Source organism: Neopsephotus bourkii, unplaced genomic scaffold, assembly GCF_033783945.1.
Source record: "Neopsephotus bourkii isolate Nb327-2 ecotype Australia unplaced genomic scaffold, CSIRO-AGI_Nbou_v1 NB_1634, whole genome shotgun sequence".
NCBI classification, from domain to species: Eukaryota; Metazoa; Chordata; class Aves; order Psittaciformes; family Psittacidae; genus Neopsephotus; species Neopsephotus bourkii.
The window spans coordinates 2710432-2738010 of NW_026902109.1; the positions used below are offsets into that span (position 1 = coordinate 2710432).

At 41.6% G+C, this 27579-nt stretch overlaps 1 protein-coding gene across 4 annotated transcripts in view; it reads left to right on the top strand.

Moving 5' to 3' along the window:
• Window positions 1-4633: 4633 nt before the first annotated feature.
• P4HA1 (prolyl 4-hydroxylase subunit alpha 1) overlaps window positions 4634-27579 on the top strand; it is a 36307-nt gene continuing 13361 nt past the window's right edge. For 2 of the 4 annotated variants that reach the window (XM_061373843.1, XM_061373845.1), the window contains exons 1-9: window positions 4634-4867; window positions 12602-12710; window positions 13615-13711; window positions 15816-15967; window positions 18623-18760; window positions 21458-21697; window positions 22837-23027; window positions 23534-23710; window positions 26387-26457. In XM_061373843.1, the coding sequence (XP_061229827.1) occupies window positions 12623-12710; window positions 13615-13711; window positions 15816-15967; window positions 18623-18760; window positions 21458-21697; window positions 22837-23027; window positions 23534-23710; window positions 26387-26457 (1154 nt within the window). In that variant the 5' untranslated portion in view covers window positions 4634-4867; window positions 12602-12622. The remainder of the gene's footprint in view (window positions 4868-12601; window positions 12711-13614; window positions 13712-15815; window positions 15968-18622; window positions 18761-21457; window positions 21698-22836; window positions 23028-23533; window positions 23711-26386; window positions 26458-27579) is intronic. The other 2 variants (XM_061373844.1, XM_061373842.1) reach the window with 2 other exon arrangements.

A 27579-nucleotide genomic window follows, 5' to 3' on the forward strand; every position in this document is an offset into this window, starting at 1 on the left:
ATTACTGAAGTTTAGGTTTAATTATGCTTGGCTGCTATTTGTGTGCTCCCTGAAACAGAGCAAGTCCAATCTTATTAATCCACTAAAGCTAATTGGATTAATGGACAAAACACATCTTCCTTTAATAAGATACAGGATTGAAATATAATCTCTAAGGGAAGTATCCACCCTGCTGTTAAAATAAACTAACGGATTTATTGACCCTAACTGCTCCCAGAAATGGATCTTTCAAGAAGAGCTGGTTTTTGAGGGAAGCAGTTGGAGGAGATACTTTGGACCTCAAATCTTGGGACAGCCTCTCAACCTTCTGCAGCCCAAAGCAATCTGTCATTTGGTAATTAACTGCACCCCTATCCACGTGAGGGATTAAAAGCCAGAGCACTATGCTGCAGTGTAAAGACTCCTTTGAAGGAGGTACAGTGCTGTAGTCCTTTGTTGCTATAAGCAGCTGAAAAAAAAAAATCATGGATTAGCCCAATTGTGTATGCCTGGCCCCTGTGCTGTGCGAAGATATGCAGAGAAAATGAGATTAGAGTGACTCTGTGATTGATCTGGCTGGTGGGAAGCCATGCAGTCTGCGAGAGATTCCTTGTGCCTTCTCCAGGGATCCATACATCTGTGTGGGATTGTGCATTGCCCTAATAAATATTTCTGCGGTACATAAGCAGGGGAGATAATTTTGGAAGTAACGTAATATATTGACTTAATTCATCTAAGGAGCACAAATATCACTTGTCACTTCAGCACTGAGTTGCTTCTTTGTAAGTATTTTTAGGCTGGGCTCTGAGTTGTGTGAATTGCATCTACAATCTATGTGTATTAGTCCTTGCACATACTGTACTCCATGCTAGAAGCCGTCCTGTTAGTGGAGGCCTGGCCCTATAAATGCATCTCTGACAGCTTCCTGTTGCTTACTGAGCTTTGGCAGGCCACCAGAGGAAGTGAATCCTCAGACTCTCCTGATGTAAGAAGAGCAAACAAAAGGAACAGACCAGGAGGACACAAGCAGTGGGAACAAATACTTGTTATCTCTTGCATGGGCAAGAGTGCAAAATGGACAGATCTTTGGTCCTGTGTTATTTTGTTTTTAATCTGGGTTAAAAAAAATACTCATATTGGTATTAGCAGTTGGTAAAAGGATTTTCAAGCCAACGAAGTGACTGAAAAAATGTAATTCTAGGCTAATAATGATTATAGAACTAATCTTGCTTGTTCTGTTTGGTATCTTTCCAGCTGCCCCCAATAAGCAGAAACAAGCATTAGAATTGCTATTGCTAACAGGTGGCCTTTACAAAACAAATGTTAATTGCTTCAAATACATAAAATTAGCGAATTCCCATTGAACACTTATGGTCAAGCCACAAGAAACCTCTTGGAAAAAAAAGATACTTCTTTTTTTAGGAAGAGCCCAAGGAAAGAGAAAACCCACTTCTTTAAAACGAAAGTTAATGAGTAGTCTTTCCCTCTATCATTACATTTTAGATGCAAACTAACCAAATCTGGCTTTTTGTAAAGTGAACTTGTAGTGTATGTTATTTGTATGATGGACTCCTTCAGGTTCTCATGCTCCAGGTGCAGACCTTGGAAGAAACTTATGTGATGCTGCTGATTACATCCTGTGCTCCTAACACTAGCACAGGTCTAGAGGAGACTCTTTAACATCTGAATATTTCAGTAGGATTTGCTCATTTCAGCTTACTGGGGTAGCATGTGTGGTTTTTGACTTTTTCCCTCCCTGCTGCTGTTGATTCAGGAAGATCCTCCAAGTCTGGCACTGACTTTTTGCACTGCACATCATAACTGATGATAGGATCTGGCCTCTTGGCTGCAGGTAATGATGTCATTTGGGAAGCAGACTAGCACTGTTAAATGAACACGTGTGAAATAAGACGAGACTTCATCTCTTTTCAAGAGTAAACCTAAGTAGTTAAAAAAGCTAAGCAATACAGTGAGCTAATTTGGTATGACAGAAAGGTGACTCACCTGTGTCTTAAAACATTGCAATGCAGATGACAGCCTGTCATTTCCAAAAGAATACTGAAAAACTTGAAAAGGTTCAAAGAGGACAACAGGCATGATCAAAGACTTGGGACTACAGCCGTTGCAAAGAACTAGGTAGGCTCTGATGCTTCAGCCTGTGTAAGGGATAGGTACCAACTCTTTGCTGTCTCTGCCACTCCAGGAACCTGGTTTATCACATCTAACTAGCTGGTTTTCCATGCCCTGGCACAACTACTAGGTCAAGGATGTTGTGCATGCAAACCAATTCTAGCTCAAGAGATGAGGAATATTTACCAGAGAACTCTATTGAGGGTTACTAAATAGAGCACACCAGTCTGAGAAAATCCCTGTTGAAAGTGTTTGGAAGCTGGGACAGTACTCTAGGCAGCATTGGATAAACAAAGCTTGGTGTGAGCCACTACAGTTGTGTTCTTGTGAGGCCTCTTGTGTTTCTTTCTTCTTTTAGATGGACATTTCTTTTAGTATCTTTCAGCTGAGGGCCTATAGAGTGCTTCTACAGGATTGCTCAGCAAAGGAAGTATGTTGTTAGGCTTGTGTGTGCTACTAAGGAGTCAGTGTTTCTGCTAAAAACCACACAGGGCTCTGCAAACCCTAAAGTAAGGCTGAAAGGCACTTGTTCTGCTGTAGTTCTTTCAAAAAGCATTTCTGTTGCACTTGTTCTTAGAGATAGTGCTTCCTAACAAGGTGCCAATGTAACAAATTGCTTTGCTAAGACATGCTTGAAGCTGCCCAGCCCTATCAGCATTTGACAGCAGGTGATAACGCACAAGTCCAGCATAAACCAATATACAAACAATCTTTTAATGCAACTGGAAGGTCAGTGACTGTGCTGGAGTTGGGGGAGACATGAGAAATGAGTAAGTACTCTCTACCTAACTGGCAAAAAGCATATAAGGGGCAGAAACTGACTTGCGGAGCATGATGATGCCATGACTACTAGAAGCAACTCTTGATTTACCTGTGTGGTAGATACAAAAATCCTAGGCTCCTTTTAGCAGAAATTTCTTTGCCTTCAGCCCCACGCTGACCAGTACAAGCAAGCCTGCAATTAAACATGCTAATAATCATGTTGTTCCACACTGTCTGCCTTAGTTTTGATTGACATGTTTGTCAATAGTGCAAAAGCAGTGAATCTCACTAGAAAGAATCTGAATGCTCTACAGTGTGTGAGGTTTTGCCAAATCTCTGGAAGCTGCTGTTAAATCTCTGGCTCTGTATTATGGACTCTTTGGATAATAGGGCTTTAACTAGATGCCTCAGCTAGAAGCTTGGATATTATTCCAGTATTTCCTGCTAGTTGTAGGAGTTGTATTTCTGTTGGAAGGCGACCAAAATGAGAGGAAAGGAAAGCTTAGTTTTTGACGGATAGCTCCACTAAAAACTGGCCTTCTTCCAGCTCTGGCACAGCACCACTTGCAGTACTGGCAGTGTAGTCAACTGTGTGGACACATCTGTATCTACAGTTGGACAAGAAATTACTAACTTCATCTAATGTTATTGTTTGTTTCTCATATGAGCTATGTCGTATCTCATAGTCTTCCCTAAAATGGGGCATAACATGTGATGTTATGATGTTTGCTCTTCAAAATACATTGCTTAGGAAGTTGAAGCTGAGGCAACAGTTCAGGAATAAGGAAACAAACCTTAGTTAAAGATCATGTTGCAACCTCCAGTTACCTCTTATGAATGGGGTGGGTTTAAGCCAGTTGAAAATTACCCCTGCTAAAGAATGTGTGTCAGAAAGGGATTTTGACCCCTGTTATGGCTTTGCCAGCACTGAGTAATTGTTGTTGTGAAAGCTTTCTAGCTGGGGTGGCCAAAAATCTCTCTTAAGGAAGATCACAGGCTGGCCAAGCTAGTAAGGATTGTTTGAAGTTCACATCTAAAAGGAAGGGAAAACTTGCTTATGAACATCCCCAATTGTAACTTAATTGCTGAAACTAAAATGAACAAGTAACAAGTTTATTTATGAGCTCCTAGAAAACAAAGAACAGTCAGCATAGATCTGTCACAGCAAGATACATCCAAGCAGCTTAACATCTTTCTGCAATAGGTGAGCTACATCTTTGTGGTGAAGCTTTTGATATTGCCTCTTTGATCAGCCAAGTTGAGATGAACGCCCTGGAACAAGGGAAGGCTGCTTCAGAAATGGCACTTGATAAAGGTACCGTCAATCTGGAAACGCTTCCACCTGGGCTTTGCAGAAGATGAGTAAAAGTGTTGGCCACCAGCAGACTTGGATGGTGGAACAGAAAGCGTGCTGTGAACCAGATGACACCAGTTGGAGTGCAGGAGGTGCAAGGTTGGTTTAACATCAAAATTACGAATATAAGTTAAAGCACAAGGCAGAGATAAACTGTAGTTGTGCGGGGAGGAGGGGAGCTGGCGAGCCAAGCTGCTCGGGGAACGAGCATCGGGGCCGATGCCGCCAAACTGTGCATCCACCGTGTATCGCAGACCGCACACTGTGGTGGTCAGACAGCAGCTGCCGCCGGCCGTGTCCGTTCACCGATACCGGCGGGGAGCTCCTGCCCGAGGAACGCCACCGTGGACCCCGTTCGCGGTGCAGGCGTTCCCCGCCTGCTCCCACGTGGAGCAGAGCGGCGGCGCTTGCGCGCTGGGGCAGCCGCCGCTGTGACCGAGCTCACGTAGCGAGCGGCCCGCGCCGCCCCTCCTCGCGCGGGACGGGAGCGGGGTGGGCGTGGCCTGGCAGCCTATAAAAGCTTCCGCGGGGCCGTGCGCGCGCGGTCGGTTAAGTCCTCGGGCTGCTCGCGCCCGTCTGTTACCGGCGCCGCCGCCCCTCAGCGCCGCGTCAGCTGCCTCCGCCGCTGTACCCTCCGCACAGGTGAGGCCCGGCCGCCCTCGCTTTTCACTGGCGGTGGGAGGGTGGGTCACGGGGACAGGGCGGCGCGCCCTGAGGGGAGCGTCGGGGCCCGGGCGCGGTGGGAGAGGTAGGGGTGTGCGCGATACGTGGCAGCGCTCCGCCGACGGCTCTCTCTGTGAGGGACCGGTGCCCTGGCCCTTCCGGCAGTTACGTAACGGGAGCCGGCGGCAGCCTCCGGAGGGGGGCGGGAGGGCGCCGGTCCGCCCTTCTTCCCCGCAGGCTGGTAGACTAAACACTGCCGCCTCCGCCGCCTCCTGTCGTCAGTCGCTGCCGTGAGGCCCGTTCCCCGCGCCCGCCGTCTGAACGTGGTTGCGAGCGACTCGGAGCCGCCCCTGAGGCCCCCGCCCAGCTCGCCTCCTTTCTCCGGGGCTGAGCGGTGCAGGTAGGCTCCCGCCCGCTGGCCCTACCTCAGCTTTGTGGCGCCTCCGGGGACCAGCTGTAGGTGTCTCCAGCCGGAGGCTGCTGCTGTTGCGTTACAGGCAGCTACGTGCGTCTGGTGGCCAAACTTGGGTGTGTTGCCTTAGGGGTTCCAGAGTGCCGGAGCACTGAGGCGATTTCGTGGTTGGATGATGGGAAGTTATTTTGCATTAAGCACTGAAAGAGCTGCCCTGGTTGTCGCACACTGTGTTTGTAGCCACAGGCGCTGTGTGTAGTAATTACATCGTGAGGAATAAGGCTTATCTTGATTTCCCTCTCTCCTACTTGGGGTTGGATTCAGCCAATTGCATTACGTGAAATTGTGTATATAACTTTGACGTAAGCTATGCCCTTGGGTAGGTGTCTTGATAGGATCTAACCTGACTAGAAGGAAAAACTCCAGTATGGAGTCTTAAGGATGCTATTGAATAAGGAGGGAATAAAAAAGTCATACATGTTTTAAGTAAATCAGTTTATGTGAAAAGCTGAATGGGCTTAAAGGAAGGATACATCAGGGTTACAAAGAGAAGGTATCAAAAGGATTGTCCAGTTTTCAGTTTCACGTGGGTTGTGTTCTGGTGAATTCAGTAAGAGGAGTTGCAGTGTTAAGTGTTCACCTACGTTGGATATGTAACCACCCAGTGCTCAAAAGTTTTAGTAAATTAAAGAAGCACAACAGGTAGATAAATGCAGCTTCTCACATGCCGAAGGCTGCTCAGCTAAGCATGCAGGCAGCACTCTGGCAGGGGTGGAAAGTAAAAGTAATGAGTTCCCGGTTTGTCTGGGAAGTGGAGGTCTGCTTTGGGGGTGATACTCTCTTACTGTTCTGCACCCATTACACCCATTTGAGTGTTTTAAACCATACTGCAAAATATTTAATTGGACCTAGAGTTCTCTGCATTGCAGTTTAATTGTGTGCCGACAGAACCAGTACTGATTTCCCCTCTCCCCCAAACCTCCTGGGATTCAAAGTAACAGGAATGTACCTAAATCTTGCTCTGCTAAGGGTGTCAATTCTGCCATTTATGCACAGTGATTGTGGCATAGGTAGGAACATTTCTTCTAGCTGTTAATTCATTTAGAAACTGAAAGCAGCACCATTTCATGAACTGATGTCCAATAGCAGTGCTGTTCTAAGCCATTTGTGATCTGTACTCTTTGTGTGGGGTGGTATTTCTGATAACCAAATCTGAAATGAGTGTGGGGGGGAGGGAATCATTAACTTGCCTCCTAGCAAAAAAACCAGCTGATGTTGATTAGTTTCTTTTGCTAGCTCACTGTGTAGCACTACACTTGATTGGGTGGAGACAGGAGCTGCTACAGAAACTGAGGCTGCCATAAGAGCTATACATGGAGCCAGAAGAGAGAGCGGCTTTATGACCTGTAGAGGTTTAAACACCATTGCATAATGAATGGTATTACAATCATAGCATTTAAAGCTTTTTGAGGTGTGCAGTTTGGAAAACAGAAATGTTTGCTAGTGAGTAACAGTGTGGAAGGAGTGAAGATAAATAGAGGTTTATGGGAGGAAAACTGCTTCTGTGTTGGTGTTAATACAGATAAGGAAACTGGTTTTTTTGTTAAAAAAAAAAGGTGTCTTAAGAATATACTCCTTGAAAATTACTTGATAAATTGTGTCTTTTTAACTCGAGGAAAGATGGTAAATAAAGTCTGTGTTGAAACAGCATATTAGTTGTCACTTTTGCTGTGTGTTTCTAGGCAGCATTCCTGCTCCAGAGGAGCAGACTTTCTGCTACTGCAGAGCCACCTGTGGGGCTATGTCTTCAGCCTAAAGAGTTCTTACCTGTTACTGGTTTCAGCCTTTGATCATTGGGGTTGTCCCACTTTTCTTACAGTCACTCTTAAATTCTGAAAACATTCAGTGTATCTGTATAGGTGTTATGCTAATCCTTGAGCAGAAGGATAAATAGAAGGATAGCTGCCTCCTTGTTGCATCTAGTAAGTGCTCCGTTCCATTGCTATCGTTCCTTGTCTTAGAAAGTTAAAACAAGTGGGCTCTTGAAAGAGCTTGCTCCATTCAGTCTTGATCTGGAAGAAACCAAGGGAAAACTTGCTTCAGTTCCTTGGGTACAAGTCTGTGTATGAACACACCTGCTGTATAGTCATAGAATCATACAATAGAATCATAGAACAGTTAAGGTTGGAAAGGACCTTAAGACCAGCTAGTTCCAACCCCCTGCCATGGGCAGGGACACCTCACATTAAACCACATCAACCAAGGCCTTGTCCAGCCTGGTCTTGAACACTGACAGGGATGGAGCATTCACAGCCTCCCTGGGCAACCCCTTCCAGTGCCTCACCACCCTCACAGGAAAGAATTTCCTCCTTATATCCAATCTAAACTTCCCCTGTTTAAGTTTTAACCTATTACCCCTTGTCCTATCACTACAGTCCCTAATGAAGAGTCCCTCTCCAGCATCCCTATAGCCCCCCTTCAGATACTGGGAGGCTGCTATGAGGTCACCACGTAGGCTTCTTTTCTCCAGGCTGAACAGCCCCAACTTTCTCAGCCTATCTTCATATGGGAGGTGCTCCAGTCCCCTGATCATCCTCGTGGCCCTTCTCTGTACTTGTTCCAACAGTTCCATGTCCTTTTCATGTTGAGGACACCAGAACTGCACACAGTGCTCCAAATGAGGTCTCACAAGAGTGGAGTAGAGGGGCAGGATCACCTCCTTTGACCTGCTGGTCACACTCCTTTTGATGCAGCCCAGGATACTGTTGGCTTTCTGGGCTGCAAGCACTCACTGAAGCTGGCTCATGTCCATTGTCCCATCGACCAGCCATGAGTCAGACTCATGAATGTTGTCTTCAAGTTGTCAGTAATGATAGTTGAAGCACATCACCTACTTGAGTCTAAAGTTGGTTGTCATATCTGATTAGATTATTATATTACTTATATGTATGATTACTTGTATTAAAACTTTGACATTGAAAAGACGTTTAAACCATGCCATGTTCTTTTGTTAGCATCATTTCTAGAAACTGTTTCTTCTTTCAGTGCTTAGATCTTACTTTTAAAACTACCTTTAAGCAAATATAATGTTCTAGAAAACTTAGGGAACCGTATTCTAATGTTTCTGTCCTGTGGCACTGTTAATCAGTGATGACAGCTAAACTTTCTTGATACTTGGTGCTTAGTCTGGAAAAGTTCTTTCCTTTTTAGTAGTATTTCCAGTTTCATCATGTCATGAGACTATAACTTCAGTTATCTTTGAGACCAGAGAGGTTTAGTGCAGTGAACAGCTAATTAATTATTCCTGGTGCCCCTTCTCCAGCTCAGTTTAACAGATTATATTATTTTATTTTACTTTTACATACAGTGGGATGCAGTAAGGATTGTGAGAGTGGACCAGTGTTTAAATCAAAAGTTGAGGCTGTTGGTGATACAGTTTTGACTCCTGGCCTTGCAGCATACTTGAGTAGCTCACTTATTTCTTGGCTAAATAAAGTATCTGTTTTGGAATTGAGTTAGAGCTATTCCAGAATAATTCTGTGCTGAAGTACACCCTCAGTTTACATTTTCTGTTGTGTTTTCTGGATCCTGGTAAGCACCTGGGAGCTTGGCATTGGCAGTGAGGAGACTTGTATAATCAGCATCTTTAGTTAAATGCTTCAGTCTTTGGTCACCCATTAGTGAGACCTTGGTTTTGTGAGGTTGAATCTGTAGTTTGTCATAACTTCACTTTTTCTTCTGCTTGTATGGATGCTACATACGTGCCCACACTCATATGACTCTTGCAGCCTGTTTCGCTTGTAGAGCAGAGCTGATACCTATGAAAGTCCTAAAAAAAAATATAACAAAACACCTGTTAAGTTTCATAATTTGAAATGGCATTTATTGTGTATCCCTGCTGTTCAGGGAATCCTGTTCTGTTCTTGGCAATATCATTCCTATAATTGTTGCTTTATTTGTCTCTGTTTGTTTGTTCTTTACTAGTTTCCCCATTGTTGTTTTTTGTTTGGTGGAGGTTTTTTTGTGTTGGTGGGTTTGTTTAGTGGGGTTTTTTTTGTTTTTTTTGCAGTGTTTGGTTTTCCTTTTCCCTGTGTTGCCACGTTTTACTGTTTTCAGGCTTAGCAAATTTGCTTCTTGTGGAAAGTCAGAAGACAGGAGTTTCATCTTGTTTTACTTCTTGTCACTGACAGGAAGATATTAAGCCTACTTATTTGGCAGCTTGTGTATCTGAGAGATTTCCAGCATCTGTCTTAACTGAGCTTTATTGTCTTTGATTTGGGAACCTGTGGTTGATCCTTCTGCAGTAGTTTTGAAAGCTGTGCTACTTAGCAACTGCTGTTAGGGCAGTGAAAGCTTGGCTGGCCACTGCCTTGAGCTCTGTTTGCAGCTCTCTGAATTCTCTCTGGGAAGGAAGTCATCTTGGGTGGCTGAAAGCTATTATGGGAGTCTGAGTCCTTGCAAGTGACAGAAAATCTTCAGACTGTGAGAAGAAAGAGGAAGTTGGATGTGACCTATAGATGTCATCTAGCCTAGCCTCCTGTTTGAAGCTGGGTGAGCTTGGAGGTTAGGTTTAGGCTGCATGGGGGCTTGTCCAGTTGAATTTTGAAATTCTTCCACAAATGGGAAATCCAGTTTCTCTGGACAACCTCTTGTAGTGCCTAACTGCTGGCATTGAGAGAAACTTTTTCTTTGTACCCCCTTAGAATTTCCCTTGTTGCAATTTGTGACCATTACCATGCACTCGCTGCTTTGTGCTTGTGAAGGTGTGAGGAGGCAATAGAGTTGCAGCTGTGTTTATAATCAGCACAGTGCTGGAGCAGGCTGTAAAAGCAGGTAGAGAAGAGGATGAACTGTGTCCCAAAGCATGCTACTCAAGCTGGCTTTAAGGCATCAATCTATTGACTGAGGTGTCACCAAGACTGTCACAAAGAGCAGTAGGTGGAGAGAAGACCACCTATCCACCTACTACTCCAAAAGGTGTTTTCATCACCTTTTTGGTGCCTTTTTTTTTTCTTTTTTATAGTTTCATTAATAATAATAAAAAGTAAACTTCCTGAAGCTGCCCTTTTGTTTCACTGAGTGCAGTAAACAAAATAGCTCAATGAATTCTGAGTACTGACAAGGTTGGCAAATATTTATCATGTAGTAGAACTGTGTGTGCTTTGTAATTGATTCACAGATACATTGGCTTGAGTGTTGAATGAGCAGGAGGTATTTGGCTTTCTGCAGAGCAAAATACGAATGGAGCGGTTTTTTTAAAAGTGCAGGTATACATTTGTGTCCTTGTGCATGTGAATACAGCTTCTTTAAAGTAAAGAGTGCAAGGAGATTTGCCAGCAAGAAAATTTGCTTCTAGGTGTGACCTCCTAATTTACAGCAGTTATTCGGTTGGAGCTCTTTTCTAATGGGACTGGCATTAGTCACAGGAGAGGTAGGTACGGTTGTATAGACCATATCTAGGATCTTTGGCATATGCTGAAAACTAGTTAAGTCTTACAGGCTGGCTGGAGGTTGTATATTTGTTCATTGTCTTTAGGGCTGGGTTTTCACAAATGAGTTAAATAAACCTGTACTACCACCAGAAGCAACAATTTTGCCTTCCTTTGCTATCTTTGGCTGCCAGTTCCTGCATCTAAATTGCCCTCTTGTACTGGCCTGAATGTTACATAGCTACATAGTGAACCGTATCAGAATTGAAGTTTGGATGAAATGAGGTTTTGGGGGAAATTTTGTTCTATTACTTATGTTTGAAATAGTCTGATTTAGCTTGTTGCCTGGCTGCCTGTGGAGGAGATGAGGTGAGGAATGATGCTGTGCACAACAGGGCTGGTTTAGAGCATTGGTGAGGCAGAGGCACCTAACTCAGTTGAGGAAAAAAAGTAGGACTCCAGGCTCTTCTCTCTAGATTTTTACTTTACAACTTGCTTTGTAACAGCAAATGTGTCAGAATATTTCAGCCCTTCAGTTGTGGTCATACAGATTCAGATGACTTGCAAGAGTTGGAGGTTGGGCTGTTTTCTACGCTTGTGTGAGTTTATTGTTGTTCTTGTTAGTGCCAGTGAAACTGAACTTGTCCTGTCCAAGAGGCAGGACAGAGAGTCAGTAGAGCTAAACCTAAGTACTGCTCTTTCTGTAGTGCTAGAGATAGAAAAGAAATGCAGGAACTGCTTCCTGACATTTCAGGTGCAATGTCAGAAAAGATACTGTACTCTGAAGACAAGGGAATATTTCCTGTTAATACCTCAACTTGTGGGTGAAATAATTTTTTTTGGATGTAACTTTTGCACTTGCCGACTTCGTTTACACCTTCCTTGTGTGATGGCATGCCTGGCTTTATGTTGTTTGCTATCGGTACTGTCAACTCAATCAAAAGCATATTGCTTCATTCCCTAACTAGGCCAGACCACTCTGTGACTGGGCTTCCTTTGTGATGTTGCTTTTTGTTTTTGCCTTTTTTTTTTTTTCCTTCATTAACTGTGTTGCCTTTAGGAGAGTTGTAAAATAGTTTCTGTTAGTATAGGTGGCTGTTCTCGTTTTTCTGAGCAGATACAATGCATGAAAGTTTAAGCTTTTGTATTTGTCAAGAAGTAAATCTTGTGAATTCCAGGACAGCATAATTACTTTTCAAGTATGCAGTAGCAAGGGAATCCTGTGCTGTTAAAAGAGTTCAGGATCTTGAAAGGCTGAAGGCTTGGCAGCTGTTTGTGGGAGAAAGCACTGCCTGTGAGTCTACTATGGACTTACCCAGGGACTAACTGAACCAGCTGACAGAGAAGCATTTTGTATTGTGTATGGAGGTTGGCTTCATGCTGGTGGCAGCTGAAGAGCAGGAGAATGCAAGTAACTTTGTGGACTGGTTGTGTAGGGTTTTCATTTTGACCTGTTCATCTTTCTGACTGATCAAAGGAAACTTTTTTTTTGTGTGTCAGTGGGTGGATGAACCTGATAATATGTTATTTTTAACTTGGTGTTATGGTTTTCTCAGTGTTTGATCTTGGCGTTTTTGGTTCTTTTTGAGAAGCAGGTCTATCTGCAATGTGTCTTAGATGTCAAAACGGTGAAGCGTGCTTGTGAAGACCCTGTCTCCAAGCTATTATTACTTCTCTTACCACACAGAAGTATAAGAAAGTCTGCAGAAGAAAGATCAGTCCTCTGAGAGCTGCTCAAGCTCATAAGATTCTGCTGCCTCAAGAGCTGGTGGCAGCCCCAAGAGAATAAGCTGTCTCTTTTGAAGGTAGATTCAATTCTCTGGTGAATAGGGATTTATTATTTTTTTTTAACCTACTTTGTTTCTTTCATAGGTACGTGGTGAGGTAACAGCTATGGCATTCAACAAGATGTGGTATACCGTAGCCCTTGGACTTCTGCTACCTTTCTCTTATGCCCATACGGACTTCTTCACTTCCATTGGTGAGACATGCTTTGGAGTATATGCTGCGTTGCCAAAGCATTTTTTGACTGCTCTCAAAACTGATTCTGCAGTGATGTGTTAATGGCATCCAAGGCTTTAACTGGTACAGAGCTAAGTCTCCTTACTATTTCTCCCAACCTTACTGACTTCTGTCTTTTGAGAGAAACATGTTTTGAGTTAAATCAGTCCAGTTGGTCTAATGGCCCAGGCTTGTCCTTGTATTCATCATGTATTCTTATAGGTATTTGATTATAAGCAAAATTTTTGGTGTGGGTAGTTGCACATGTATAGAAGCGAGCAAAATAGCTGTTAAGGGTGCGTAACGATGGCAGTATGTCAGCGTAGTCTCTCTTGGGTTCTGATGGCCTGTGACACAGCTGAAGCTGTGGGCTGTATCACTTCGTGATGAACCAGTTCAGCTGCCTGCTTGCAGGAAATGAAACAATTATTAATTAATAGCAGAGTCTGTTATGGGACCTGTTGAAGTCATGCAAGTAATCTTAAAAATACTGGATTAGTACTGTATATCAAACATGATGGTTTTGTATATTTCTGTAGCTTTGTCTGTATTTGCCCTACATTATGTATGCTTGGATGAAAGATTATTTTGTTGCAACCTACTTCCTTTTCCAAATGAATTCTAAATTAGTTCTAATAATAAATATGTGATATTACATTAATTTCTATGGCAACGAGTTTGGTTCAACATGAGATTTTTCTCCTTCAGAAAAAAAATAAAAGGCAAGAAGCCTTACTCAGATACTCCTTCAGAATTATTTAAGCAAATACAGAAAGACTATGGGAAAGAAAGAGTTGAAGAGAAAAAATAGAAGAGAGGAAGAATACCTCTAATACCCAGGTTTATTATTTCTCCTTGTCTAACCAAACTAATTTGTTTTCTAGGTCATATGACAGACTTAATTAATACAGAAAAAGATCTGGTGGTGTCACTGAAAGATTATATCAAGGCAGAAGAAAGCAAGCTGGAACAGATCAAAAAGTAAGCGGCTTGTTTCGTAATGCTAGTAGTTAATAATTTGAGTCCACCCATATGTAAAAAGTGCTTCCCAAGGCTGATTACATTTGTGGAATTTTCTTCTGAGGCAAGGTTTAAACTAGTATGTTTTGTTGGGATTTTGTCCTAAGTTATTATCTCCGAGCCATTGGTTTGTTTCATGCAGGTTTCTAATGATGAGATCTAATTGACCTGCCTTTTGTATGATACCTTCAGTTTAGGACTCCTGCTTGTTTGAGGATGGTTTCTCAGCTTTCAAAGCTGTATATGAATCTGTGCTTGAGAATGTTTAAACAGTTTTAGATAGATGCATGGATTTTATTTTAGGATTTGTGTATTACATTTTACTATTCAGGAAGAATGATACTTCTGTCAGACTATGTTTATTTTTATCACTTAAGATATAGAGTTGGAATTGCGCTTCAGGTTTGGAATGTTTTAAGTATATTCTTTGCAGCTACAAATTAAGATAGCAGTATGCCGATTGGATATCCAAAAGTATGTAGATACAGCTTATCATATAAGCATTGCAGCTGTGTTTTTACTATATTAGAAGTGCTCACTGTCAGGACAGAAAAAATAACTGTCACAGAACCACCTGGAAAAAAATGCTAGCATCATTTATTGAGCTCTGTACTTTGGCTGAAGCGTATTGGTAGCTCGTCTTGACATCAACTGAGTGGAAGTTGGTAATTAACTGAAATGCAGAGGATGGCTCACACCTTGTGGGTGGCTTCTGGTGGAGACTTTCATGAAACAAACTACATGAAAGAAATCCTGGCCTTGTGGTTGTGTCTGATGGTTGCAGTGATTTTCAGCTGCTCATTAGGTTTGATAGTCATGCAGTGAGAAATACATAGTGGATTTAACCACATGCAATGTGAATGCACAATTTTTTGACATTGGTTTCTTCAGTCTTTGGCTTGCTAGTAGCTGAAGTTGGTCCATGGGAGCACTTTGAGTACTCCATTTTGGAGGGAGCCCCTTTATGCATGTTGCTGCTGGCAAGAACACAGATGGGGGTGGTCAGAGTGTAGGAAAACAACTAAAGATAGTGTGGAAAGAGTGAATGCTGGCAGCGGCACCTTTAACAGCTCTAAACATTTACCTGTCTCAGGTAAAGCAGGCAAACTGAATTCAGGCATATCATGTTCTGGAACAAGCCAAATGCTGGCTTGTCTGTAGAGTTCCCTAGGCTACAGAGTTTATTTGTTTTAGATTGGTGTTGATGTTTGGTATTTTCTTTGGGGTGTGGCTTTTTTAACATTAATTTGTCCTAAGTTTAGGGTGTTGTTACATGTCTTCATGTTCTAGATCTGCAATATTTAGGTTAGGGGAAGTTTGCTTGTTTTGCGGGCATGTAATAGCATAGTGCTGGTGCTTATAGCATGACTGACGTGCTTCCTGACTTGAGACTGGAGCAGACTTCCTGGAAGTTTCCATTAAAATGATAGATGAACAACAGTAGTTGTTGAAAAGTGTGCTTGTTTCAGTGTACTGGAGTTGTGAATGGGTTATGTCACTAGTGGTGTTAGAGAGCTTGGTGGAGTCAGAACTGTAGCGCCAGAAATTTGACCTGGGCTCCTCATTTGGGAGTGTGAGAACTGTATGTTAATACAAGCTTACTGTATGGAAGGCAGTTCTGTGGTGGGAGGTAAGGGGCTTATCATGGATTTAAGGGTGTGTGTCTAAAGGTAAAATAATTTGAGGCAAGCATTTAAAAATAAAAGATCAAGCATGCAGATAAAGCTTGGTTTTGATTAGTACTGCATGAAAACTCATAATGGAACTGCTGGCATACTGCATTGGGTATTTGTAGGAAGGAGTTCATTCAGCCGTGTTCCAACAAAGGCTGCAAGAGCAACACAAGATCTAGGCTGCAGCTGGGGAAGATTTAAAAAAAAAAAAAAAAAAAAAAATTTGCCCCTTTTGTTCCTTCTAGGAAAGCTTTATATGTATATAATGTAAAAGCTTGCAATTTATGTTGGGGTTTTTATTAGTGAAGACAGTTGAGTAGCTTGAAATCAGTTTTGTAGCATATTGGCAGACTTTTGCAAGAGACTCTAATGAATGTATATTTTCACTATAGATGGGCAGAGAAATTGGATCAGTTGACAGATACTGCTACGAAAGACCCAGAGGGATTTTTGGGACATCCTGTAAATGCATTCAAATTGATGAAACGGCTTAACACAGAATGGGGTGAGCTGGAGAGTCTGGTTCTGAAGGACATGTCAGATGGTGAGTGTGCCTGTGGCAAGAACAAGGATTACATTATAATTGCTTTTACTTGACTATGTCTTTCACATGTAATGGTTTGAATTAGATTTTTAAGTCTTCCTTTGAGGTGTCTTCCTAAAAAAATGATCCTAGAAGACCCTGCCATTTTGTTGTCAGTGTGCTATAATTTGAGCTTTACAAGAATTTAGGACTGTGATGTTTCAACTGAATAATCCCCTTAGGTGCTTTAGATTTTGCAAAGGATCAGGGCTTGCTTCATATATTCTTCCACTTCTTGCAAACACGTGTTTTAGGAAATTTCATCTCTAAGTACGATAACTCCTTTGAAGAGAAAAAAGGCAACAAACTTCTAGTGCAAGACGTGGGGTTGTTTTTGGGTATGATCAAGGACTGTTGCTGCTAATATGCCCACAGTTGTCTGATGATTCAAAACTTGAATGCTGGCAGAGACTAAGCATTTGTGGAACTGATCTGAATTAGTGTAGTAAACATTTCTACTTCAGCAAGAATAGAAGCTCTTCAGTAGGCAGTAGGATATAAAAAGTTGACTGTGAAAGACACTTAACAGCAAGGAAGCTGGGACGATTGCATATGACCAGTGAGAATCTTTCTCTACAACTAATACCAGGTGTAGGTTTTTAGTAAGAACTGATAAAGTGTAGCTTTCAAAAAAGACCAAGAGTTAATCTCCAGTTACCTTATCCAAGGATTCAGCACATTCAACTTTGCTCTTGCTTCTGTGAAGGACTGAATATGCCACCTGAAAAGGCTCTACACTTGGCAGCCAGAAATCTGCACCAGTGCATCTTAAGTCCATCTTCTGAATGGGATGTGTTTTAAGAAAACTGTCAGGAAAAAGGAAAATACTGGGAAAGCATGGGGTAGTAAAGGAAAGTATGTGTGGGAGTGCAAGAATATGGTATTTTTTTAAATCAGGAACTTCTTTCCATAAACTAATAAATAGCGCTGTTGGGTCTGAATAGTTAAAAGTACTACTACAGTGTGGCAAAAGTCATAAATTTGGCCAGTCATTATTTTGGGGATGGTTTTACACCTAGCTGAGTGTTGCATACTCCGCTTTATCTGGTTTTGCTCATGTTGCTTAGTTTTCTGCTGGTCTGTGTTAGATAAATTTAACAACGATCATATTATGTTAGATTAGATTGGATATAAGGAAGAAATTCTTTACTGTAAGAGTGGTGAGTCACTGGAATGAGTTGCCCAGGGAAGCTGTAAATGCTTCATCCATGGCAGTGTTCAGGGTGAGGTTGGACAAAGCCTTGGGTGGCATGGTTTAGTGTGAGGTATCCCTTCCCAGATGGGATGGGATCTTAAGATCCTTTCCAGCCCTAACTATTATTCTGTATTGGCACTGTCCTTAGTTAACACTGTGAAGCTTGTTGTGCTTCAGGATCTTGGGACAAGAGTTTGTTGAGTAGACAGGTTACTTTTTTGAAAATGCCAGTGGCTGTCAGTTTGTTCAAACTGATGTTCTCATGGTGGCCTTTGTTGTTGCTGTTTCACTTTTGGCTGCTGGTTCTGCCTTTGTGCCAGGATGCTGGTTCTGCCCTCCTCAGTTGCCCATCTGGCTTTCTGGAGTTCTGTTTCCCTCATCAGTGCAAACAGCTCACCAGCCTCTTGACTGTGCAGAAGCAGAAGGGGGAAAATAGTATCAGTTCTCCCACTGAAGAAAAGATAATACAGTAGCTCTGCAGGAGGGCCCTTCAAGTAACAGCAGTAGCAGTGTGTGTGTGTTCACTGGAGAGGAGTAGGAACCGTTTATAACACATGACTCTAATGACCAGGGAACAGTTTGTAGAATATTTTTTTCCTTTATAGAACCTGCTTGTCTTTTCTATAAATGTCACCCTGCTGGTGTTCTTCAGAGAGCCCCTAAGTTGTTTGCCTGGGGTTTTTTTTCATTGTTCTTTTGCTTTCTTTTCACATACACAAATGTTTTAAAATGCTGACTTCTCTGCATGTGTCTTGACTTCAGTTCAGAGTTGCATGAAGGTGGCTCTTGAGAAACCTTTTTAACCTTGTTCATCTCCCAAGTTTCTGTGTGAGCATGTTAATGTCCAAGTCCATGGAAAGTAGCTAAGTTCATAGTGGCTCTTGAGTTGCCTAAAACGTTGTCAAAAGCTGTTTGCAGTCAAGACATCAGCAGTTTTGTTTTTCTTCTTTTTATTGGCCAGCCTTGTCTTTACACTGCTATTCTTAGTGCTGTTTGTTTTTTCCTCTTCTAAATTATTTGTGAATTCTGTGTTACTAAATGTAAAGCCTTTTGAAAGGCAGATTGAGTGGAATGTTTGTGAAAACTACCAATATATTATTTAATATATTATGTGTAAAGTTCTCCATGTGGGGGTGGTCTTTTCTGTTGTACATAACTTAAAAAAAAAAGGCCCGCAAACAAAACCCCCAACATCAACAGCAAAACCCCCCAAGCATGAAACAAGAGAACAAACCTATTAAGACAAGAATAGTTTCTATGTGAAACCAAAGGGATACTCCCACAGTGTTTGCTGGCGCTCTGCAGGGCAGGCTAATGGCTCTTAAAATGTTAGCTTTCTGTGGAGCAGGGATTCATTTCGTGGGTAGAATTCATAGAATGCTCAGGACAAAGAAGGCCAAGTATTTCCTTGTCTTTCCCAGGCTTTATCTCCAACATGACTATCCAACGGCAGTTTTTCCCAAATGATGAAGATCAGACTGGTGCAGCAAAAGCCCTCTTGCGGCTTCAAGATACATATAATTTGGATACAGATACCCTTTCAAGAGGGAATCTTCCAGGTAAGACTTATGGATGTTATTTTCAGAAGACACTGAATCTCTATTAAATGTCCTGATTATAAATCATTTGATTCTGTTCCATCTTCCATCTGTGTGGTGTGAACGTAACAATAGGAAAATGTTCGAGCAAGCTAATGCTTTATGAAAAGCGGCATCATGTGGATTGTTGAACATAGGTTGGTGTAGGTGTCAGTTTTAATTCTGCCACACATCAAGAGAGAGGAACTTGTTGCTTCAGGCTGTGCTGGTAAAGAGAAACCAGGAAGAGCTGACCCACTCTGACATACTGTTGGGGCTGTTGCTGTGGTGGTTCTGTTGGAAACTTTATCCACTTGGCTTCCCTGCCTGGTGGGCTTCCTTATGCCAGTACACATGGATAAAACATGCTGCACAGAATGCAAGCTTCTTTCTGAATTGAGACTCTTTTGTCCTGTCATTCTCCTCAGTCTGCTCAAATGCTCATTTTCTGTTTATACTAGAACTTGAAACTTTTTGGTTAGTTGAAGTCTGCATCTTCTACTCACTGTAACATAATGCAGTGTTAATAGTTTTTATTAAAATAATGATAGCAGTAAAATTTTGGTCTGGATGAGGATTTTCCTTAAGTTGCTGTGCACTGGCAGATAGGTAGTTTTCCTGCACAGTGTGATGCATTCTAACAAGACGGTTCTATCACTTATCCCTTTCCCTCTGATTGGTCAGACGGACCTGTCAGAGCGAAAGACGTTTCTCTGAGCTTAAACTGCATGAAGTGTATAAACTGAAAAAACCAAAGAGAGCACACATAGATGAGCTTATGTGGCATTACATGAGTAAATCTTTATTGGGTTTATATGCAAGAGAAGGCACACTTCTTTCTTGTTAGAAAACTCTATGCTGTGTTTTCATTGTTTCGTCTGTTTAAAAATAGTACTGTGCCAACTGGCAAACAGTCAAGTCTGTATAATCCATCTGTGTTTTTGCAAGTGCTCATTGTGGTCAGATGCATAATAAAATTAGGGGGAATTTGCTTTATGTGTTATGACTTATAACTTTGTTTTTGGGTTTAGTTCAAGACAGTCTCAAAGACCTATAGATTCAAGTAGTTTGTTACTGGTTTCTTAAAATGGCACAAAAATACAAGATGAAATGCTTTGGGTGGACTGTAGCTTATTGCTTCTTTTGAGGCAATAAACTGTCTAGACTGTATGAAATGAAGTGTAATTGCAGAACCTAAAAGTTCTGGAGTGTAAAACGGAATAGGTTAGTCTCTTCAGAGCTCCAGAGAGGAACATCCCATAAAGTCATTTGTGCTCCATTTGTTTTTCTTCCCAGGGAGTTTTTGCCATGTTGACAAGTTTTGATCAGAATCTTAACTATTACCAATATGGCTTATTAATCTTATTCCTGCATTACGGGGTGTGCTGTTTCTTTATATTAGCTATCAACCATATTTGATGATGTGTTAAGCACCCTTGTAAGAGTTGTCTTTTTATGTGTGGATGTTGCATTGCTTTTACATGTACCAGCTATGGCCCTGCAACCTGTTGCTCATTCAAGAGGATCTCTTTAAGAGCACTCCACCACCACCACACCTGGTTCCCTCATGTCTGTTATTTTAGAGTTTGCACCTTTGGGCTTAGAAAACTGAAACCACTGGGCACCACAGGATGGACCACAAAGTGTTTAATTAGTTAGCAAACCCAAAGATGCTCTGTGGGATACTGCGTTTAATGGGCTGTCTCTTCAGCTATTTAATCTCTTAAGGCATGTCTTCAACAGAATGCTCTTGTTTGAATGCAGCTGTGGGAGCTGCTATTAGAAACTCAGGATGTATTAAGATGTAATCATGAATGTAATTTTAGCTGTAAAACCGGCAGATCCTATGTCCTTATTACAAGATTAAACTTGGTTTTTCATTGGGCCTTAATTTACAGTGGCAAAAATAGGAATCTGTAATTTGCTTGCTGGTGCTTTAATCTTTCAGAGGTCTCCAAATGTTTCTAAAAATGACTGACTTCAAAAATCTTAAGCAGCTGGGAATTTACTGACTGTTTTCTTTTTCCTTCCCCACTGAGTTGTTGCTAACAAGATGTGCTTCAGTGGCATTTTGAAAGTGATAATGCGAACTTTGAAAACAGATTTCTGAAGCTTTGTATTTGGCTTACTATTGCTGTTGCTCAAAGTGTTTGGTGTTCTGAAGAAGGAAGGTTTGCCTTATGTAATTTTTCACTAATAGTAAAGACATTTAGCCAGTTGCTGGTATTCTGGCAATGGAAAACCACATCTAACCGCTTCTGTGTTCTGCCAAGTATTTACAGGCTTTAGGTACTTAAACTGAGTCTTCAGTAACTAGCCACCACAGAAGAGAAGATGTTGAAGAACAGAAATAAACTGTGCTGTAAAGAATAAAAAATTGGAGCACAAGAGGTTCCACTTAAACCTGAGAAGAAACTTCTTCTGTGGTGCGGAACCTGGAACAGGCTGCCCAGGAGGTTGTGGAATCTCCTTCTTTGGAGACATTCAAAACCCGCCTGGACATGTTCCTGTGTAACCTTATCTAGGTGTTCCTGCTCCGGCAGGGGGATTGGACTAGATGATCTTTTGAGGTCCCTTCCAATCTCTAACATACTGTGATACTGTGAAAAAATAACTGAATGTTACTCTGAAGACTGGTTTGGAATTCTTTGTAAATCCTGTGTGTTGTTTTAAATACAGGTGTGAAGCACAAATCCTTTTTAACAGCTGAAGATTGCTTTGAGCTGGGAAAGATTGCCTACACTGAAGCTGATTACTACCACACTGAGCTCTGGATGGAACAAGCTTTGAAACAGTTGGATGAAGGAGAAGTATCTTCTGCAGATAAAGCCTACATTCTGGACTACTTGAGTTATGCTGTGTATCAGCAGGGGGATCTGGGCAAAGCCATGATGCTCACCAAACGCCTTCTGGAACTGGGTATGTGAAAGGCCCGCAGCTCACAAAAATACGGCTCTGTGTTTGCGCAGTTATGGTTTTATACTGAGGAGTGAGGTCTTGCCTGTATTCTGAGTTGTATGTAGGTTTTTTTAATGGATTATTACTGACATTACCGTTAACATCTTGATGTGTAGTTGTCAGTAAAATAAGACTTGTATTACTATAAATCATGTTTTGCTACTGTATTTTTAGATGGACAGTTACAGTCTCTACTGTGTCAGAAAGTGCATTGGTTAAGGATTGCTGCTTTTTATTGAAGTATTTTCTGTTTTCTGTCGCTGTTGGCTTCTAACCATTTACTTGTCTTAGTCACTACTGCCTGAAATTTGGTTCTCTTACTATATCTTACTTGCTGATGTTGAGATTATTTCCTTTTAGGTACAGGTAAGAACAGAATTAATGAACTTGAAACTAAATTGGTGATACCAAAATCTCTGCAGGTTATTTAAATGCAAATTAAGCATACCTGAGATGAACAGCTTGGGAAAACGAGAAATATACTATGCAATATAGCGAGTTTAGATTCTGTTTTTTGAACTATGAAAGGTATTTGTTTCTCTAAATACTCCAATTGACTATGTAAGGGATGCTGTGGGAAGTTCAGAACAAAACCTAATACAGCAGAGGCTACTGAGAACAATTTATTGATGAAATTAAGCTAATCCTGTAAATTTAGTCATTTTTACAAGCTTTATCACCGGAAGTCTTAATTCTCATCAGGGAAGTTTTTAGGTTTAAAGCCAGTCATACTGTCCCTTGTCTGTCCCTTGCTAGTGAGATTGACTGGAGTGGCCAAACCCATTTTCTCTGTGTGTACGGAGGATTCAGGTCTCAAAGTAAGCGGGCTCCAAACTGGATGAGCTGAGATCAGCTCAGAAAGCTCATTTTGTGTTTTCCTGCAGATAAGTAAGGATGCGCGCATGCTGCACGCTAGCATTGCTTCCAGCTTAGCTCAGTCTTTTAGCTATCCTGTGAAAGCTTTCAAACCAAAGTAGATGTTTCTGATTTCTATTTGAGAAGCAGTAGTGTGCATCTGCTTTCTTTTTGTAAAAAGCCTCTTCTGGATCCTTCTTAAAATTGGAAACTTGCCAGTGATACTCGTGTTTCTTTGTCAATAGATCCCGAACATCAACGAGCAAATGGGAACATGAAATATTTTGAATATATAATGGCAAAAGAAAAGGAAGCAAATAAGTCCAGTACAGATTCAGAAGAGCAAATGGAGAAGGAAACTGAGGTTAAGAAAAAGGATTACCTGCCTGAGAGAAGGAAGTACGAAATGCTGTGCCGTGGGGAGGGTCTCAAAATGGTAAAGTGGAGTAGACTGTTTCCAAATGTATGAAACCAACTGTAACCAAACAATGTCAAGAATTTGTATGCGGCATGAAAGCAAGGAAGTTGCTGTAGCAGTTGGCTGAGTGTGTGTAACTGAGGGTTAGTGTGTGTTGGATTTCTTCCCTGTTTCATTCTGTTCGGTAGACAAAAATAAATTCTGCCGCAGGCACTGCTGACTGACTTGGATGCACTACATAGTGTAATTAATTAAATAAGGATGCTGGAAGTCTACACACAGAATTGAATGAGGGTGGTGTTCTAGTGAAAAGAAATATCTTTAATAGGACTGTGTAAAGTACTGCTCATTGCAGTATTACAGAGGAACATTAATGTGCTGGAAGTACTAATTTCTCAAACTTAAAGCATCTCTTTAACATAACATTAAGGTCGGAAAAGTGAGCTGTTCCTGTCTGTTTTTATCTTAGAGGTGTTAATATTATGTGGAAATTCTCTGATTGTCGTGTTTCATCTTGCTTTTAGACTCCTCGGAGACAAAAAAGACTCTTCTGCCGCTACTATGATGGAAACAGGAATCCTAGATACATTCTGGGCCCTGTCAAACAGGAAGATGAGTGGGACAAACCTCGAATTGTTCGCTTCCTTGATATCATCTCTGATGAAGAGATCGAAACTGTGAAGGAACTAGCAAAGCCAAGGGTAAATGCCTTACATGTCTTTGTCTTTTGGAATCTTAAATTTCCTGTGTAATTTTCTATGTGAGTGTATGTGATTCTGTCTCCACTTGAATGCAGATGTGTGTGCGGTGTGCTCACACATTGCTTTTCTCACCTTGCAGCTTGTGGTGACACACTTTTTGAAGGAGACAGTGGGGAAGTTGGAAATTGAGTAATTAGGACAGCCAGGTAACAGCAATGCAGGGCTGTCAGACTCTTCCAGCAGGCACAATTTCAATGCGTGCTCTTTCAGATAAGGAGGAGAATGTTGTACAACAGAAAACATGCTGCAGCTAGGTTGCCTTGAAGTATACCTGTCATCTGGTTTTTGTTTGTTTTGCTGGTTTTTGCTTTTTGTTAAATCTATATTTTCCCAAGTTGTGATGTGGAGAAGAGTGCTGTCAAGGGAAGGGCAGCCATTCCTCTGGTCCTGGAATGCCACACTATTGTGTAGAGAAAAATGGTTGTATCTGCTGTTTGGTATAAAACTGACTTTTGTCTCCCAGGCTTTGAAGTTGCCTGCAGATGGAAGAGCTTCCAGAGGGCAGTACTTAGTCGCGCTCAGCTGCTTCATTGCAGTGCCAGCCCATCAAATCCTAATTCAGAAACTGGATCCCGAGGTTCTTGTTTCTGAATGCAGAATAAACCAGGGCAGCTCAACTGTCAAGAGTAAACAGGAGCATCCAAGACAAACAGCAAACTGATGGAGTTGCCTTTTGTATCCAGTTGGTGTGATTATGTGTCTCAAAGATGTGTGTTAAAAATGTAGTTAATTGATTTATTTTTTCGATCCATTACCAGTGACTTCTAAAATAAGGTTTAAACTTGTAGAAATACATTTTTCCTGCTTTTTTGTTTTTAGCCTAAATGGCTTTTTGGCTAGAGAGAGGAGCAAATGGAGATTAGGGGGATAAGTGCATTAAGTACAGGACAAACTGTTGGTTTGGTCTGCAGTAAAGCAGCTGTTGGTTATACACGAGCACCTCAAAGATGAGCCTGTCCTTGGTCACTTCACTGAGTACTCAGTAGCCTGAAGGTGATTTTAAAGCTTACTAAAGACTGCATTGTAATTCTGAGGTAACATTCTGAACTGTAAGCAAGAAGTACAAGCAATTCTCTCCAGTTACCTGTGAAGCATCTCTTCCTGCTCTCTTGTCAGAGCTGCAAAAGCTCTGGCATTACTGGCGTATTCTGTGGAATATGACCAAACTGCTTCTTTGTGGAGTAGAAATAAGTTGTAGCACTGAAACTGAAAACCTATGAATTTGGTGGGTTTAACTTCTGAACTTCCAGAGATAATTATTTTTGTGAAGAATATTTGGTTCATGGTAAAGACATGGAGTTCATTAATGTAGAAGCGTCTGTATGCAGTTAGCGTTCTACTTATTTCCTATGGTCAAGGCCTTGCAGAGCTCAGTAAAAAGTGTAGCAAGAGGATTGTGTTTTTTGACACCAAGAGGTCATCTTCTTTGCCATGCTAAGGATGTTACTATTGCTGCCTCTCAGAAGACAGTGCTGTCTGATCTGTGCCCAGCCTTCTGCTATGCTGGCAGCATAAACTGGCAGGATGAAGCCTTATTCTTTGGGAATCTCGCTGGAAACTTGATTCTTATGTATGTCTGCATGGGATGAGAGGACAGGCAGTAGATTGAGCAACCTGGTCTAGTGGGAGGTGTCCCTGCCTATGGCAGGGGGATTGGAACTAGATTGTCTTTAAAGGTCCTTTCCAACCCAAACTGATCTGTGATTCTATATTAAAAGTTCCTAGTACCTTTTCTTGTTAGTAGGCATGGAGAGGCCTTGATTTAGTTCATTTATTTTAACAATAGAAACATACTTTGACTTGTTTGGGATTTAGTATGCCATTTTGTGTCTTCCTAAATTTGGGCTCTGTGGCTGAATCTTTTTATGAATGATGGAGAGTGTCTGATAGTACATGAACCAAGCTAAAAGGCATGCATAAGGTTCGGAATCAGAGTATTGATGTAGGTGGGATGGTTTCAAGTGAATGCAACACATGGTAAGAAAGGCCTTGAATCAAGAGTTCCGGCACTGTGTAACTTGGGAATACAGTGTAAATGCATCTATGGACTAAGCAATTAGTTTGTGTTAGCAGTTAGTGTTAAAGTTGTTCAGTGCTGCTTGTGGTGTGAAAAGAATAAAAAAGGTAGGGTTTTATTCATCTTTTGCTTATACAAGATCACAGTGTTGCCTGGATGCAATTTAACTGTAGAACCCATCTTACATGTGCAAGACAGAGTGCTAACAAAGGCCCAATTGTACATATGCCGTAATATTGTACTGCTTCCAGCAATATGAAGGAAATGAAAGCTAGTTTACTTTATTCAGGCGACTGTTCTTCTTGCTACAGAAATGGAAACATTACTTCCAGAAAACTTGATCTTCTCTAATGCTCTGTTTAAAACATAAACCAAACAAAACACACCTCTCTTCTAGTAAAACTGGAGACCCTCCATCCTTCCCCATCACTGGGGGATGAATTTCCACCCCTTTTATAAAAGAAAACCCACTGCACAATGTGACTGAATGGCTTGTGTGGCAGCTTGTGTGACATTTCCCCTTAGGCTTCTGAATGGTCGGATTGCTGTGATGCAATATGTGCTTTGTAATGCAACTATTCTGATGGTTCGCTTCACAGCTGAGGCGAGCCACCATTTCAAACCCCATAACAGGAGCCTTGGAGACGGCACATTACAGAATTAGCAAAAGGTAAGAGAGCTCTGCCAGATGTTTTGGGCCCGTAATGAGTAGACTCTGCTCATTATGGGGAAAAAAGAGGTGGTCTAAAAAGACAACTTTGGCTTTGAGGTCCACCACTTTATTACACGCAGATTTGTAACAGGCTGTTACTGCTGAGTTTCTCAGTCTTTCTTCCTTCAGCTAGAAGTTCTGGGAGCATATTTGGATTTCTTTTTCTCAGTCACCTTCTCAGTGTATGTTCTCAACTGATGATCTGTACAAGAAGCAGGTCTCTACAATCAGTATTAAAAAGTACATAATGCTACAAAGTCTTCAGCAGAATGCAGTTTGTTTGGGGTTTGGTTTTAATTTTTTTTTAACTATTTCCTTCCCCTTGCTTTTCTCGCCAACCAAAAATTTTTCCCCCTTTCCTTGTAAAAACCAGCAGATCACTTAAAGTGCCTGTAAGAGGTGCTTTGAGGCCCTACTGTGCATGACAGCTGGAGTGGCAATCAAAACAGTGGTTCATTAGTCACACAGCAGCATTTCATTGGCAGAGATAATCCCATGCTCCTGTCTGGGCTCTTTTATTTCCTGCCTGACACCATTCTGGCAGAACACAGGCTTGTTTTCACTCAGCTCCTGGTTCTTTCCAGCTTGTCTGTTACGTACTGTGAGTCTTGGTTTTAGCCAACGTTTTCCAAAAGTGGCTTGCTTTAAAAGAAACCATCTGCCCCCCGCATGTCCTTTCTCCCACCCCTCCCCTCGCCCAGTTTTTAGTAGTGGTGATTAAAGATTGGCCACATACTCCATCAGTGTTAAACCAAAATTCTGGAAGGAGTTAAACTTCTGGTGAAGAGGAATTGTCTGTGAAACTCAGCACCATAAATTACTTGCAGAAAGTCTCTAGTTGAAAACAAAACAAAACAAAAAGAAAAAAAAACAAAGGAAAAACAAAGGGAGGAAAAAAGTGAAAGGACAATCTCACCAAATTTTTCCAACCAATTTGTTTTGATTTGGACATGGCAGCTACAGCTTCTGTTGCCCTTCTAATATTGTTAATTTAAGAGCATTGCATACCATCCAGACCAATCGGAACCCTTTCAAACACCTGTGGCTTGGCAAAGAAAGCAGCCTAATAGGTGGGTAAGC